Here is a 14,497-nt window from a genome sequence, read left to right as displayed (position 1 = left end):
ACACCCACACCACGCACACACCAATACACATACACACCCACACACCCACACCACGCACACACCCACACCACTCACACACACCAATACACATACACACCCACACACCCACACCACGCACACACCAATACACATACACACCCACACACCCACACCACGCACACACCCACACCACTCACACACACAAATACACATACACACCCACACACCCACACCACGTACACACACACACCACTCACACCCACAAATACACATACACACCCACACACCCACACCACGTACACACACACACCACTCACACCCACAAATACACATACACACCCACACACCCACACCACACACACACCCACACCACTCACACACACCAATACACATACACACCCACACACCCACACCACGCACACCCACAAATACACATACACACCCACACACCCACACCACGTACACACACACACCACTCACACACACCAATACACATACACACCCACACACCCACACCACACACACACCCACACCACTCACACACACCAATACACATACACACCCACACACCCACACCACACACACACCCACACCACTCACACACACCAATACACATACACACCCACACACCCACACCACGCACACACACACCACTCACACACACCAATACACATACACACCCACACACCCACACCACGCACACACACACCACTCACACACACCAATACACATACACACCCACACACCCACACCACGCACACACACACCACTCACACACACCAATACACATACACACCCACACACCCACACCACGCACACACACACCACTCACACACACCAATACACATACACACCCACACACCCACACCACACACACCCACACCACTCACACACACCAATACACATACACACCCACACACCCACACCACGCACACACCAATACACATACACACCCACACACCCACACCACGCACACACCAATACACATACACACCCACACACCCACACCACGCACACACACACCACTCACACACACCAATACACATACACACCCACACACCCACACCACGCACACACACACACCACTCACACACACCAATACACATACACACCCACACACCCACACCACGCACACACCAATACACATACACACCCACACACCCACACCACGCACACACACACACCACTCACACACACAAATACACATACACACCCACACACCCACACCACGTACACACACACACCACTCACACACACCAATACACATACACACCCACACACCCACACCACGTACACACACACACCACTCACACACACCAATACACATACACACCCACACACCCACACCACGCACACACCAATACACATACACACCCACACACCCACACCACTCACACCCACAAATACACATACACACCCACACACCCACACCATGCACACCCACACCACTCACACACACCAATACACATACACACCCACACACCCACACCACGTACACACACACACCAATACACATACACACCCACACACCCACACCACGCACACACACACACCACTCACACACACCAATACACATACACACCCACACACCCACACCACACACACACACCAATACACATACACACCCACACACCCACACCACGTACACACACACACCACTCACACACACCAATACACATACACACCCACACACCCACACCACTCACACCCACACCACTCACACACACAAATACACATACACACCCACACACCCACACCACGCACACACACCAATACACATACACACCCACACACCCACACCACGCACACCCACACCACTCACACCCACAAATACACATACACACCCACACACCCACACCACACACACCCACACCACGCACACACACCACTCACACACACACACACACACACCACTCACACACACCAATACACATACACACCCACACACCCACACCACGCACACACCCACACCACTCACACACCAATACACATACACACCCACACACCCACACCACGCACACACCCACACCACTCACACCCACAAATACACATACACACCCACACACCCACACCACGCACACACCCACACCACTCACACCCACAAATACACATACACACCCACACCACACACACCACACCACTCACACACACACACACACACACCACTGCACATCCACAAATACACATACACACCGCACACACCCACACCACACACACACACACCACTCACACACACAGCCCTCCCTGGTTGGCCCTCATACACTGGAAAATTCTGGAACCACAGGCCGGAATCTTCCAGGCAGTGGTCCATCCTGCACAGTCCGTCCGTGTGAGTCCAGTTAGCTGCCTGCTCCGGGGCAGACCTGAGCATGAGCACTGGGGTCTGGAGTCCCAAGCCCTCGGGCCTGACGCCCACCTGTCCAGAGGTGGACAGGCTCCCCTTCGAAAGCCTGAGAGAGTGGCCCACGGAAGTGCTCCCGAGGGCCAGCACATTGACTCCTGGGCCCTGAAGCTCTTACCTGTCAGCATCCCCCGGGTGTGTTCAGCTCTTTCGGGGCCTGGCCTGGCCTGGGTGCCGAGGTGCCGTGTTGGGTGAACAGGTGCGTCCCTGCACCAGGACACTGAGCGTCTCCTGGGAACGTTTAAGAAGAACTTCCCTTCTGTCCCATGGTCACCATGGTTACGTCCCTCACAGCGTTTAATCCTCCGTGTGATTCCCTGGCCTAATGTCACGGTTTTTGTGTTGTTTTTTTTCTGCAGATGACCATTCCAGGGTGATTTTAAGCCAAGTGGACGGAACCCCGTGTTCAGACTACATCAACGCTTCCTACATAGATGTAAGTACCCCCCAGCCCCGCGTGACACTCGTACCTGGACCACTGGGGGCTGAGTGTGGATGGCGACCACTGGACCCCCTCTTCCCGGGGCCAGGAAGGTAACTTGTCCACACTTTCCTGGACCTGGTGGCCACACCGGCCACCACACAGAGAGCAGGAAAGCATTGGGCCTTTTGAATTAGCATCTGTGCTGGGGACTTGTTCCTAAGTTGCAGATAAGCACAGGGGAGGCTCGTTTATGCTGCTGCTGCTTAGCCACTCAGTCGTGTCCGACTCTTTGCAACCCCATGGACTGTAACTGACCAGGCTCCTCTGTCCATGAGATTCTCCAGACAAGGATACCAGAGTGGGTTACCATTTCCTGCTCCAGGGGATTTTTCTGCTCCAGGGATCAAACCCAAATCTCCTGCTTGGCAGGCAGGTTCTTTACCACTGAGCCACCTGGGAAGCCCATACTCATTTATTTTACTGACCAAACAGAACAGAGGGGACCAGTTAAGTAATTTGCAGTAAAATCATATAGAATGGATTATTAAGAATCCAGTTTAGTTGAACCTTAAAAGATCATTTGATATAAGTTACGAATTATTGTAAAAATTCAGTATAAGAGAATGTGTGCATATTAACCAATTAAAAAAATATATATCTGTACCTGTGTGTCTGCTTGCATATCTGGAAAAGTAGTCACAGAAAAATACTGGCAAGGGATATGCAAAAATAGCATGTTATTTCTGAAACTCCTGGCAAGGTTTCTTCTTGGTTTTCTGTGTTTTCCAAATTCTCCACAACAAATACATGTTACTTTCCTAACCGTAAAGTCCTTCCACAATGACAATTGTGAAAAATCATAAATCTGATTTTATTTCTCTAGGGTTATAAAGAGAAGAATAAATTCATAGCTGCTCAAGGTAAGCTCTTCATTAAGTGACGAACGTGATTTTGGTAAAATGACGTGGAAGGCGATGGCTTCCTGACCTGGTACCAACCGTCCTGGGCGGTTATACAGGCTTTTTGTATATGTGTGTACTGCTACGTTTACACAGCGGGTCAGAGTTGTCCAGCCTCTCCCGAAGCACGGAAGTGAAAGATGGCATGACTCTCACAGCCTTGACGCTCAATGTGTCTGCTCCTCTGGCCAGGGGTGTCCCCTCCCCTGGGAGGTGGTCAGGAATGCGGGCCCCACCCCTGACCAGCTGCTGTCCCTGAGTTTGCATCTTAGCCACCATTCCCAGGTCATTCTGCGCCATAGCGTTTGAGGAGCATTATACTGTGAAGTGATGACATTCCTCCAGGTCACAGGGTTTCAGACGAGCACAAGAGCTGGACCTCTGCGCGCATACGCCCCCGTCTGTGGTCAGGGCAGACAGACGGGGAGGGCGTGGGGGCGTCCATCGTACACAGCCATGCCAGGTGTGCAGTCACACGGTGTGTGTGTGCACAGAGGCAGAGACACACGATCTGCTTCTGCGCCTGTATGAGTTAAACCCAGACGCCCAACGGTCCAGCGCTTGTTATCGCAGCGTGCTGATACTTGCGTTAGAAATCCTTGAATTTCTCTCTGCCGGCTGACTTCTATGTGACTTCCAAGTTGTTGGGCTTGGGGAACAGCAGGGAGGGGAGTAAGTAACTTTCTGGATCAAGCCCATAACCTTGAGGATGCTTTTAGCCGTGAAAGTTATTAGTCGATGAGTCATGTTCGACTCTTTGTGACCCCATGAACTATAGTCTGCCAGGCTCCCCTGTCCATGGGATTCTCCAGGCAAGAATGCCAGAATGGGTTGCCATGCCCACCTCCAGCGGACCTTCCTATGAAAGCATGCCCTTAAACCTCACACATGATCCTCTGTGTTTCCGAGCACTTTCAATCCAGCATACCAGCGTCTGCCTGCGGCTGTCATCCCCGGGAGCCAGGGCTGGTGAAGCTGGGTGTCAGGGAGCTAACAGTGGATTTCCTGCACATCCTCATTGCTCAGCAAGAGTCTTTAGAGCAGTGCGTACCAACATTCAGTGTAGATAGCAATCTTAATGCACATTTAAATGCACACACAAAAAATGGGCTTCCTTGGTGGCTCAGATGATAAAGAACCTGCCTGCAGTGCTGCAGAGCCAGGTTCAGTTCCTGGGTCAGGAAGATCCCCTGGAGAAGAGAATGGCAGCCCACTCCAGTATTCTCGTCTGGAGAATGGACAGAGGAGCCTGGTGGGCTACAGTCCCTGGGGTCGCAAGGAGTCAGACACCACTGAGCGACTGGCATTTTCACTTGCCGTGAAAAGTAGGGAGATATACACACAAGCCCACAGTCCATCACGAACATGCCCAGCTTTCAATGTCAGAAACCCTGGCAAACACCCACTGACACCAATGGAAATGTCTTTTTCATTCTTATAAGCAGACGTCTAGAGGAAGTAGCCCGGGCTGGGGCAGCAGCACAAGGGAGAGAGGCCCCTTTCATTCCTCCCCTGACCTCCTTACTGTCATCCTCAGGATCACAAAGTGGCTGCCGCACCTCCCGGCACTGCTGTCCCTAGTCAGGCAGGAAAGAGAGCAGCAGGCAGAGGACTTTCTTCCAGGGACACTACCTTTTGTTCAGACCCCTTCCCCAGGGACTTCAGCCTACATCTTACCAGAAAGCATCACTAGCTGTGAAGGCAGCTGGGAGATGTGATTTTTTTTTTTTTTTTCAGAGGAAAGGGGGTTAGACATGGCAGGTGGGTCAGGCAGCCGGCAGTGTGTCTCCCTTCCCCCACCCCCACACACAGTCTGATTCAGCGGTTTGGGATGGGAGGTCTTATTCTGAGGCTTCGACAAGCCCCTCCGTGGCCACAAACCACTTTGACAGCTTGCAAACCAGCTCACATTTAAACAGTGTTTGTGGCTCACGATCATCACCCAACTGGGTGCATTAACTTAGCCCCCAAGGATTTCCCAGCCCCTGGGTGGGCGGCTATCAGGGAGAGAGAGGCAGGGCCAGATGGGGAGGCTGCCCCCTACTCCAGTCCTGGGACTCTGCAGGGAGTGAACCGGCCCATCACCCCCTTCCTCAGGGCAGGTAGCGGGGAAGCAGCCGTCTCGAGGCCCAAAGGCCAGGGTGACAGGTCTGGGGCTCGCAGGGACCGCTCTGTCTGATTCGGACCATCCTCTCCTCCCAGGTCCCAAGCAGGAGACAGTGAATGACTTCTGGAGAATGATCTGGGAGCAGAAATGTGCAACCATCGTGATGCTGACGAATCTGAAAGAAAGAAAAGAGGTAAGCCCAGCCTGTTCTTCTCAGCTGCTGCTGCTTGGCTGGGGGTGTGCTCACCACTTCCTTTTCCCTTCTCCCTCCTGCTTATCACAGCAGACAAAAAAACACAAAACACCTCGGGGCTCACAGCACTTTTATCTTGAAATACATTGTCTGTGTTCCCAGGATCTCACTGTCCCAGTCAGTCAGTCAGTCAGGTCAGTCACTCAGTCGTGTCCACTCTGTGGGACCCCATGGACTGCAGCACGCCAGGCCTCCCTGTCCATCACCAACTCCCGGAGTTTACTCAAACTGAGTCGATGATGCCCTCCGACCATCTCATCCTCTGTGGTCCCCTTCTCCTCCTGCCTTCAATCTTTCCCAGCATCAGGGTCTTTTCCAGTGAGTCAGCTCTTCACATCAGGTGGCCAGAGTATTGGAGTTCAGCCTCAGCATCAGTCCTTCCAATGAATATTCAGGACTGATTTCTTTTAGGATGGACTGGTTGGATCTCCTTGTTGTCCAAGGGACTTGCAAGAGTCTTCTCCAACACCACAGTGCAAAAGCATCAATTCTTCAATGCTCAGCTTTCTTTACAGTCCAACTCTCACATCCTAGACCCCAATATAAAATGATGGAGGGATTTTCTTCTTTCAGTAGAGAGTCATCCCTGGGTGACCCACCAGTTCTTACGCCATGGTGGGAGCAGTGAATTTTAATATAGAAATTTTTTAGAACCTTGGAACATAATATGTTGGGCCTTAGACCATAAAAAAAAAAAAGTGATTTTTCCCTTATTATTCAGACCAGAGAAATGTATTGGAAAAAAACAAGGTGTATTGAAGTCGTATTGATTTGGTATTTCAATGTGTGCGATTAGCTGTTTCGACTTCAAAAAGTAATGCATACACATTATAAGAACTTGAAATCTCTATGAAGAAGTGCGAGTCAAGCTGATTCGTTTCCTAAGTGTGCCTTCTAGACAGGACTGCCCTGGGTGGGGTGCAGGCAGTGAGCCACCGGGCAGACCCCTCGTGCAATTCCTGTTGCGATGTGAGGGGCTGCAGGTCATGTCAGGAGATGACATAAAGCATAATGGAGACAGAAAATAAAACACAGCAGGAACAGTGGAGGTCCAGGAGGGACAGACCCAGATGCGCGGCCAGGCCGAGGCCCTGCTGGGCTCCGTGTCGGGCTCAGAGATGCCGAGGCCTCCTTATGCCTGGAAGGCATTCACTTTTCAACTCCAAGGACACAGACGCCTGTAGAAAAAACTGGGACACAGCATGACTGGGGCTCTGGAGGTGTGGTGAAGAGGGGGAGAGCCCCCCACCCTGGTTCCTGGGCCAGGCCAGGCAGGAGGGCTCATGTAGAGGGTGATGGTGCTGCTGGGTCTTGGAGACTGGGGCGCGGGGTGGGGGAGCTATGCCAGATGCAAGCAGAGAGAAGCACTGGGGCATGTTTGTGAGGCAGGGAGCAATCTGCTGGACCCAGAACCAGGAAGTCCATGCCAAGAGCAGAATGGCCAGAAATGCATCAAGGCACCAACCGGCGCTTGCAGCCTGGATATCAGGCTGACGTGGATGGGCGCTCCAGGGCTTCCTCAGCAGTAAGCAGAGGCCTGTGCTTTCGGAAATGAGCTCGCACTCCAGAGTTGAAAGCAGAGCAGGGAGGCAGATGGGAAGCGAGCAGCAGGCAGACTGTTCTTCTCGCCCGTTCCAGCGCGAGCGCCCGAACAGGGGTGGTGGCAAGCGGGTCAACAGGGAGACACAGCTCGGTCAGAGACATCTGTCCCAGGGCCTGTGTGGTCCTGGCTCCAGCCGGACATAGGTGCCATCCACCCTCACTCACTGGCTGGGGGCTGGCCGGCCTGTCCCCACGAAAGCCCAGGCTGCTTGGCTAGGGCTTGGGGTAAGGCGGCTGCCCTTTGGTATGGAAGAACTCAGCCAGGGCAGGAGAGGGGAGGCCGGCTGGCTGGGAGGGCAGCCATGAGGTGGCCCCCAGCTCCCCCACCACTAATTTATTCCATCCAGAAAAGCAGCGGAAAAGCCTCCAACCCCACCCCATTTCCGGTCGGGGAGTGGAGAGGGGTTTTCTTTTGTTTCGAAGCGAGCTGGGACAGGGCTGGGGAGGGCCAGCCTCCTCCTCCTCCATGTTAATCCTGCCCAGGCCCCGTGCGTGCTCTCTCACCGGAAAGAGTGATGGGCGGAAGCAGGGGGTTCCCAGGCAGGGACACGTTCCGGGGGAGGGGGGCGGGGGGGCGTTGTGGGGAAGGTGTCCCCGCGCTCTGAGCGGATGCTGCAGCCCCACGGCCCCAGACGAGGAGGATGACCTGGAGCCTGGCGTCCCCTGGGACCAGCTGATCTCTGGGCCAGGTTTTCAGGGGCTTGTTTGCAAAGAGACAGAGGAGACCAGTGCAGGGACTGTGGGGCTCAGAAGGCACCCCCATCTCCCCCATCAGTCATCTCGTTGCCACATTACTTGACACGCCCCCTCCCCCGGCTCTTTTCTCTGCAGCCTCCTACTGCATTTTTCCATCTCTGTGACTCAGACTCAGCCTGCCTTTGGGCCTCGATTTTCAGTGTCTCAGATAAAATCGTTTCTCAACAGAGTTCCCCTTTTGTTAATTGCTTACACTTCTGTTGTGGTCTCCTTGGCTTCAGCATCCTGGCTCGGTGTTGTGAAAGCTGGCATCTCATGATCTGATGGGGGCGGAGCGGGCGGGTGGAGGCGGGTGGCAGGCGGTGGTGACCGCTGTGTAGACGGGAACAGAGCACACCCTGAGCCCTGTGGGGGTCTGAGAAGCAGCCCTCGGGTCTTCGAGTGAGAGTCTGTCAAGGCGAGAGTCTCTGGAGGGTCCCCGGGAGGCCAAGACTGCCCAAACCATGACCTTCAGGGTGGGCTTCTCCTCAGGGTCCCTTCAGAGCTGCCCAGGGCCAGGCTGTGGGAGGGGAAGTTGGTGGGTGTCATCACACAAGCCTTGGGCTCTGGTAAATACCAGCTGATTCTTGTTTATAGGATTATTAATCCTCGTGGCCTGGCCTGTGAGCTGTGCCTGTTGGGCAATGTCCAGGATCAATGGCTTGCTGACGCCTGCGGCCATGGAGCAGGGAGCCCCCCAATAGGGGGACCTCATGCCTTCAAGTCCTTCTTGCAGGAGGACCCCCTGGGGTCAGGAACTGGAGGCCCAGTCTCCCCGTCTCGTGTGTGGTCCATTTGTAGTTCTGAGGGAGGGAAAGCAAAGGAAGACCTCTCTGTGACCACTCACCCATCCAGCTCTACAAATGCCTGCATCAGTCTTATCCCTGGTTGGAGAAAAGTCAGGAGCGTTCAGCTGACTACAAGTCCATGACTTCCACAGAGGGTGGGTGGGATGCAAATTAAGTTCGCCGTTAGCGCTGGGCAGGAAAAATGACCCACCGAGTCCGATGGGCAGTGTTTGGGGAGCACATGGTCCTCTGGGGCTTGACGAAGAGCCACCTAGGTGAGGCCGCTTCCACGTGGGCCCCCCTGTAGAGCAGCTCAGCCTGACAGTCCGGTCAGTATGTGTGGTTAGTAAGGGGATGAGTAACCGAGGCATCAGAGGGGTCTGATTCTGGTCTCAGTCCTGCCGTTAACCAGCACCGATGAGACGGAGACGCACCGCCCTGGCCTCTGAGGACTGCGTCACTGGAGCTGGCTGTGTGTGAGGCCTTGTGTCTGTGGCCGGGGCGGGGGGCTGCGAGGTGATGAAAGGCCCCCCGCAGACCTTCTGTTTCTGTCCGCGTGTCCCACGCAGGAGAAGTGCTATCAGTACTGGCCGGACCAGGGCTGCTGGACGTACGGGAACATCCGGGTGTGTGTGGAGGACTGCGCGGTGCTGGTGGACTACACCATCCGGAAGTTCTGCATTCAGTCTGTAAGCACGCGACTTCCCGCAGAGGCAGGCTGGCGAGGAGAGACGCGTGTGTGCTTACAGTAGGGAGCACTGGCCGCACCCCAACAGCCCCACCCCTACCCCCACTCCCAGCAGCTCTCACAAGGGGAGACGAGGCTGGAGGCAGTGCCGGGCGGGGACGCGGGACGCTCCCTTGTGGGCCACAGATCTGAGTCTACAGGCGGCTGACAGGCAGGAGCACGTGACCTTGAGTCAGGGTCTCTGGCTCCCAGAAACCACCTGGGTGGAGGAAGTTGAGACAGTTGGAGCGTCCTGGGGGTGTGGGAAGGGGTCCCCTACTCAATTACACAGGGCCGTTTCACACACTGGCATGGAGACGTGAGGTTTTTCCTTTCTTTTTTTTTTTTTTTACAGTTTCAAAATTTTATCTGAAACATTTCATTATTTTTCAAACTCTTTTCCTGCTAGTCACTCCTCCCCGAGATGATTTAAGGCAGCCTTAAATAAAGACACCTGTAGGCGAGGCAGATGAAATAAGAGATTTCAGAGATTAAAAAAAAAATCAGAAAAAAGCAGAAGGTGGTGTTATCAAGAATCAAAGGTAGAGTGATGGGTGTGGTTAGATCACAGAATATGAGCCTGAGCTTCCTAGAAGCCACAGCAAAAGAGGAGAGACGATGAGTTTTATCATATTACTGTCCCCAACCTTGGCCTACCTCCTCCCAGAAACACAAACGTACACACACACACACACACACACACACACACACGCTTCCAAATACACTATATAACTTTCCATGGCTTGGGATGAGAACCGGACTCCTCGGCTCTGGGTAAGAAGAGTGGAGAGAGGTTTTGAGGGAAAGGTTGGGGTGGGGTGGGGTCTCCCAAGGGTAGACCAACCAGATGTTTTCCCCACAAATCAAGCCGCTTTTAAGAGTGAAAGCTTATGCTGTTGGCAGTTACACGGCAACATGAAGTCGCGGCAAACTGGGACGCAGCCAGCCTGCTGGCCGACGGGTCCGTTAGCCCTGAGGCCGGCTGCAGGGAATTGCCTGGCTGCTGGGGTCTGGCCCAGCCTGGTCCTGGCCCAGGTGACCGTGGGCCCTGCTATGCTGTTCCCGCTGCTGTGGGGCCAGTAAGCATCAGGGTCTCTCACTCCCGGGCATCCAGTCTTCACTGATGGGCCCCTCTCTGCATGAGTCCCCACGGTGGCTCACGCCTGGACGGCAGAAGGGTACCTCGAGCAAGTGTCCTGGAGCCATGATGCTAGGGGTGGGGAGGGGGCAGGGGCCGTCCCGCCCGCTCACGTCTCCGCGTGTCCCCACAGCAACTCCCTGACGGCTGCAAAGCGCCTCGGCTGGTCTGCCAGCTGCACTTCACCAGCTGGCCCGACTTTGGGGTGCCTTTCACCCCCATCGGCATGCTCAAGTTCCTGAAGAAAGTGAGGACGCTCAACCCCGCGCACGCCGGGCCCATTGTGGTTCACTGCAGGTGCGTGTGGGGTGGGGCCAGGCGGCCCCAGGAAGCATACAGCCCCTAGTGGGACAGTGACCAGTGGGCAGACATCAGGGTGGGCAGAGGGGCGGCTGGGGTGACCTGAGAGTACCTCCCAGACACTGGAAGCAGCTCAGAGAATCCCTCAGGGCGAGAGCCGGAGGGATGCTCTCCATCCGGGGAGGCAGAGCCCTTCATCAGTACCACCTGTCAGGGAACCTTAGTATCAAAAGCAGACAAGCGCCTTGTGACCCGGCACAGCATGCTCCTCTGAGCCACTGGCTTTGCGGAGTCTGGGGCCTGGTCCAGCCCCGCCTGGCCCTCTCAAGGGGGCAGCCCCCATTCTTGCTCAGACTTCCTGAAAGCCAGAGTTGGTGTGTCGCTTCCACTGAACACCTGTGTGGCAGATTTAGAGCCCCTGTGTCCCTGGAGGGCAGGTGCCTCTTGTCCCTGGCCGGGCCCTGATACTCGGAATGACCCCATCTGTAACAGCCAGAAACCCCATGTCCAGTGGAGAGTTACAGCCAGTGAGCAGGACCGTCCATCCTCCAGCCGGGAGGGCAGGGCCACCGGCCTGAGTCCCTGCACAGGGAAGCCCCTCGGAGGTGTGGACCCGTGGTGGCCCCAGCTAGAGGGGACACTGGTCAGCAGCATGTCCTCAGGGCGGAGAGTTTGAATGGCCCATGGCAGGCAGGCGCGCTCCAGTTCGCGTCAGCTGACAGCCGGCTGGGCTCCAGACGGCAGGGATGAAGGAGCCGCCTCTGCGTGGGGTCAGGGCTGGCTGCGGGGATTGGTTCAGCTCTGTTTTGTTCTGATGCCTCCAGATTCCCTGGTGCTGGTGGAACCTCAGCGCCTGGCCCCTCCCCTGCTCGCCTCCCCGCTCGCTGTGGTGCTGGGGCAGGCCATTTGCCCTTCATCTTGGTTTCCGCCCTCCGCTGTCTGTGGCCCCTTCCACGCACCTGTTGGGTGGGCTGTCTTGACCTGGCTCTGCACCTGACGATCGTCTCATTCTTTGTTTGTAAAGAACTAAGACTCTTGAAGGAGCCCCTCATGTCTCATCCGCTCTCCCCTCCCCGTGATGAGCAGGGAGTCTCCGATGGGGCAGGGCTTCATTGCCTGCCTAGTGCCATTTTGGAGACAAGCTGGAAAGAGTGGTGCCATCCTCCCTGCCAAAAGAGGAACATGGTTGGGGGGGTGCTTCATTCCTTCAGTTGTGAACCTTCTGTTTAAAAGATGACTTTCTTTTTTTAAAAGAGGCTAATGCCGCAGTGGGTTGGCGTGCTGGGGGCAAGCCCAGTTCAACCTAGAGACCCTGCACCCGTGGCTGCTGTGTGCAGTTGTGGTCTGGACCATTAGGGGTTTTTTTCATCCTGCGGATGTTGGCTGAGTTTGTTTGTGTGCCTGCTGAGTCCTGGGTGTTGGGGAGACACATATGGACAGCCTGCATTGGTTGGAGGGGATCTAGATGGACAGGTAGGGTGGAGGTGGGAGGATGTGCAGAGACCGCCATGGGGAGACCATTGGGGAGAAAGGAAACCCAGCCCAGGAGTGGCATCGAGCAGCTTCCCGAGGAAGGAGACCTCTCAGTGGAGCCCCTGAGCACTAGCTGGCCCCAGCCAGCCGGGGGTTCAGGGTTGGGGTCACAGACAGAGCCAGCTGGTGCCCCAGTTTGTATGACCTTGGCTCTAGGGCCAACAGACCTGGCCTGGAGTCCTTCTTTCTTATGAAGAACCTGGAAAACCACATCAAGTGTGACAATAAAAAAAAATCCGGTTGCACAAGTGATCATGAGGAGACAGTGTTCGGTAATAGAAGAAAAATTACCGTACAGTTCACACAAAGCTTAGACAGCGGCCCTTTTCCGGAAGCCTGTTAGCAGTCTCCAATCCACCTACAGTTGCAGGACCTGCAGGAGACGCGGGTTTGATCCCTGGGTTGGGAAGATCCCCTGGAAGAGGAAAGAGGAAATGGCAACCCTCTCCAGGATTTCTGCCTGGAGAATCCCATGGACAGAGGAGCTTGGCGGGCTACAGTCTCTAGGGTCTCAGAGTCAGACAGGACCACAGTGACAGCTCGCTGGCCCTTGAAGGAAATTTGAGATCTTGTCCCTGAGATTTGGTGCCCTCCGGTGGCCCTACTGGATTTGTCTTTATTAACGGAAGGAAGTTTGTGCGCCGTGAAGAGGTTCGTCTTCACTGAGGGTGGCGTGTCCTCCAGTCCGGACTGCAGGCGTGTTCCAAGTTCCCATCATCGCAGTGGGGACCGGGGACTCATGACGTGGCCTCTTCCTCTCTCCCCAAGCGCGGGCGTGGGCCGGACGGGCACCTTCATAGTGATCGACGCCATGATGGACATGGTGCACGCAGAGCAGAAGGTGGACGTCTTTGACTTCGTGTCCAGAATCCGCAATCAGCGGCCTCAGATGGTTCAGACAGACGTGAGTCATGCCTTCCTCTGGCCCAGCCACCTATGCTGGTGTGAGCTTGGCTCAGCAAACCCCGACGCCCCGGGACACGAGTCAGGTGCATGCAGAGTGGTGCCTGGCCGGGACCATGTCACCCCGGCCCTCTTCAAGGCCGCAGATGGTCACTACAGACAGCGCTTAATCTGACGTTCCCCCCAACCCCTTCCCCTTTGCACAAAAAGAAAGGGTCCCCCTACTCCAGGGGCCCCCCTTGGAGTCCATCTGGGTCTCCCTGCAGATGCAGTACACGTTCATCTACCAAGCCTTACTGGAGTACTACCTCTATGGGGACACCGAGCTGGACGTGTCCTCCCTGGAGAAGCACCTTCAGGCGCTGCACGGCCCCACCGCCCACTTCGACAAGATCGGGCTGGAGGAGGAGTTCAGGGTAAGCGCCAACCTGCTCTCAAGGAGGACCAGCCTCATTCACACAAAGCTGCTTACAGCTGCTTCCTCCCTTAGGAATCCCTGGAAAAGTAAGGGGGTCCGTCCTGCCCATGACTTTCAAGGGAGGAACAACGGGGACTTTCAGAGCTCTGCAGCCATGTTGGCGGGTGGGGGGAATATCATACATGCACATTTTATCTCCCAAGACTCGGGCCATGTCTGGAGATGGAGAC

General features: G+C 55.2%; 1 protein-coding gene across 8 annotated transcripts in view; it reads left to right on the top strand.

Moving 5' to 3' along the window:
- PTPRE (protein tyrosine phosphatase, receptor type E) overlaps positions 1-14,497 on the top strand; it is a 186,639-nt gene that overhangs the window by 157,342 nt on the left and 14,800 nt on the right. For all 8 annotated transcript variants that reach the window (XR_003508821.1, XM_027528492.1, XM_027528488.1 and 5 more), the window contains 7 exons: positions 2,740-2,816; positions 3,688-3,724; positions 5,966-6,063; positions 9,818-9,937; positions 11,247-11,410; positions 13,715-13,850; positions 14,116-14,265. Coding sequence is in view for 7 of the 8 variants with exons in the window: in XM_027528492.1 (XP_027384293.1) it covers positions 2,740-2,816; positions 3,688-3,724; positions 5,966-6,063; positions 9,818-9,937; positions 11,247-11,410; positions 13,715-13,850; positions 14,116-14,265 (782 nt within the window). In the remaining variant the exon portion in view is untranslated. The remainder of the gene's footprint in view (positions 1-2,739; positions 2,817-3,687; positions 3,725-5,965; positions 6,064-9,817; positions 9,938-11,246; positions 11,411-13,714; positions 13,851-14,115; positions 14,266-14,497) is intronic.

This window comes from Bos indicus x Bos taurus, chromosome 26 (genome assembly GCF_003369695.1).
Source record: "Bos indicus x Bos taurus breed Angus x Brahman F1 hybrid chromosome 26, Bos_hybrid_MaternalHap_v2.0, whole genome shotgun sequence".
Classification (NCBI taxonomy): Eukaryota; Metazoa; Chordata; class Mammalia; order Artiodactyla; family Bovidae; genus Bos; species Bos indicus x Bos taurus.
Note: the sequence above shows the minus strand (reverse complement) of the source record. Positions and strands in the feature narration are given on the sequence as shown.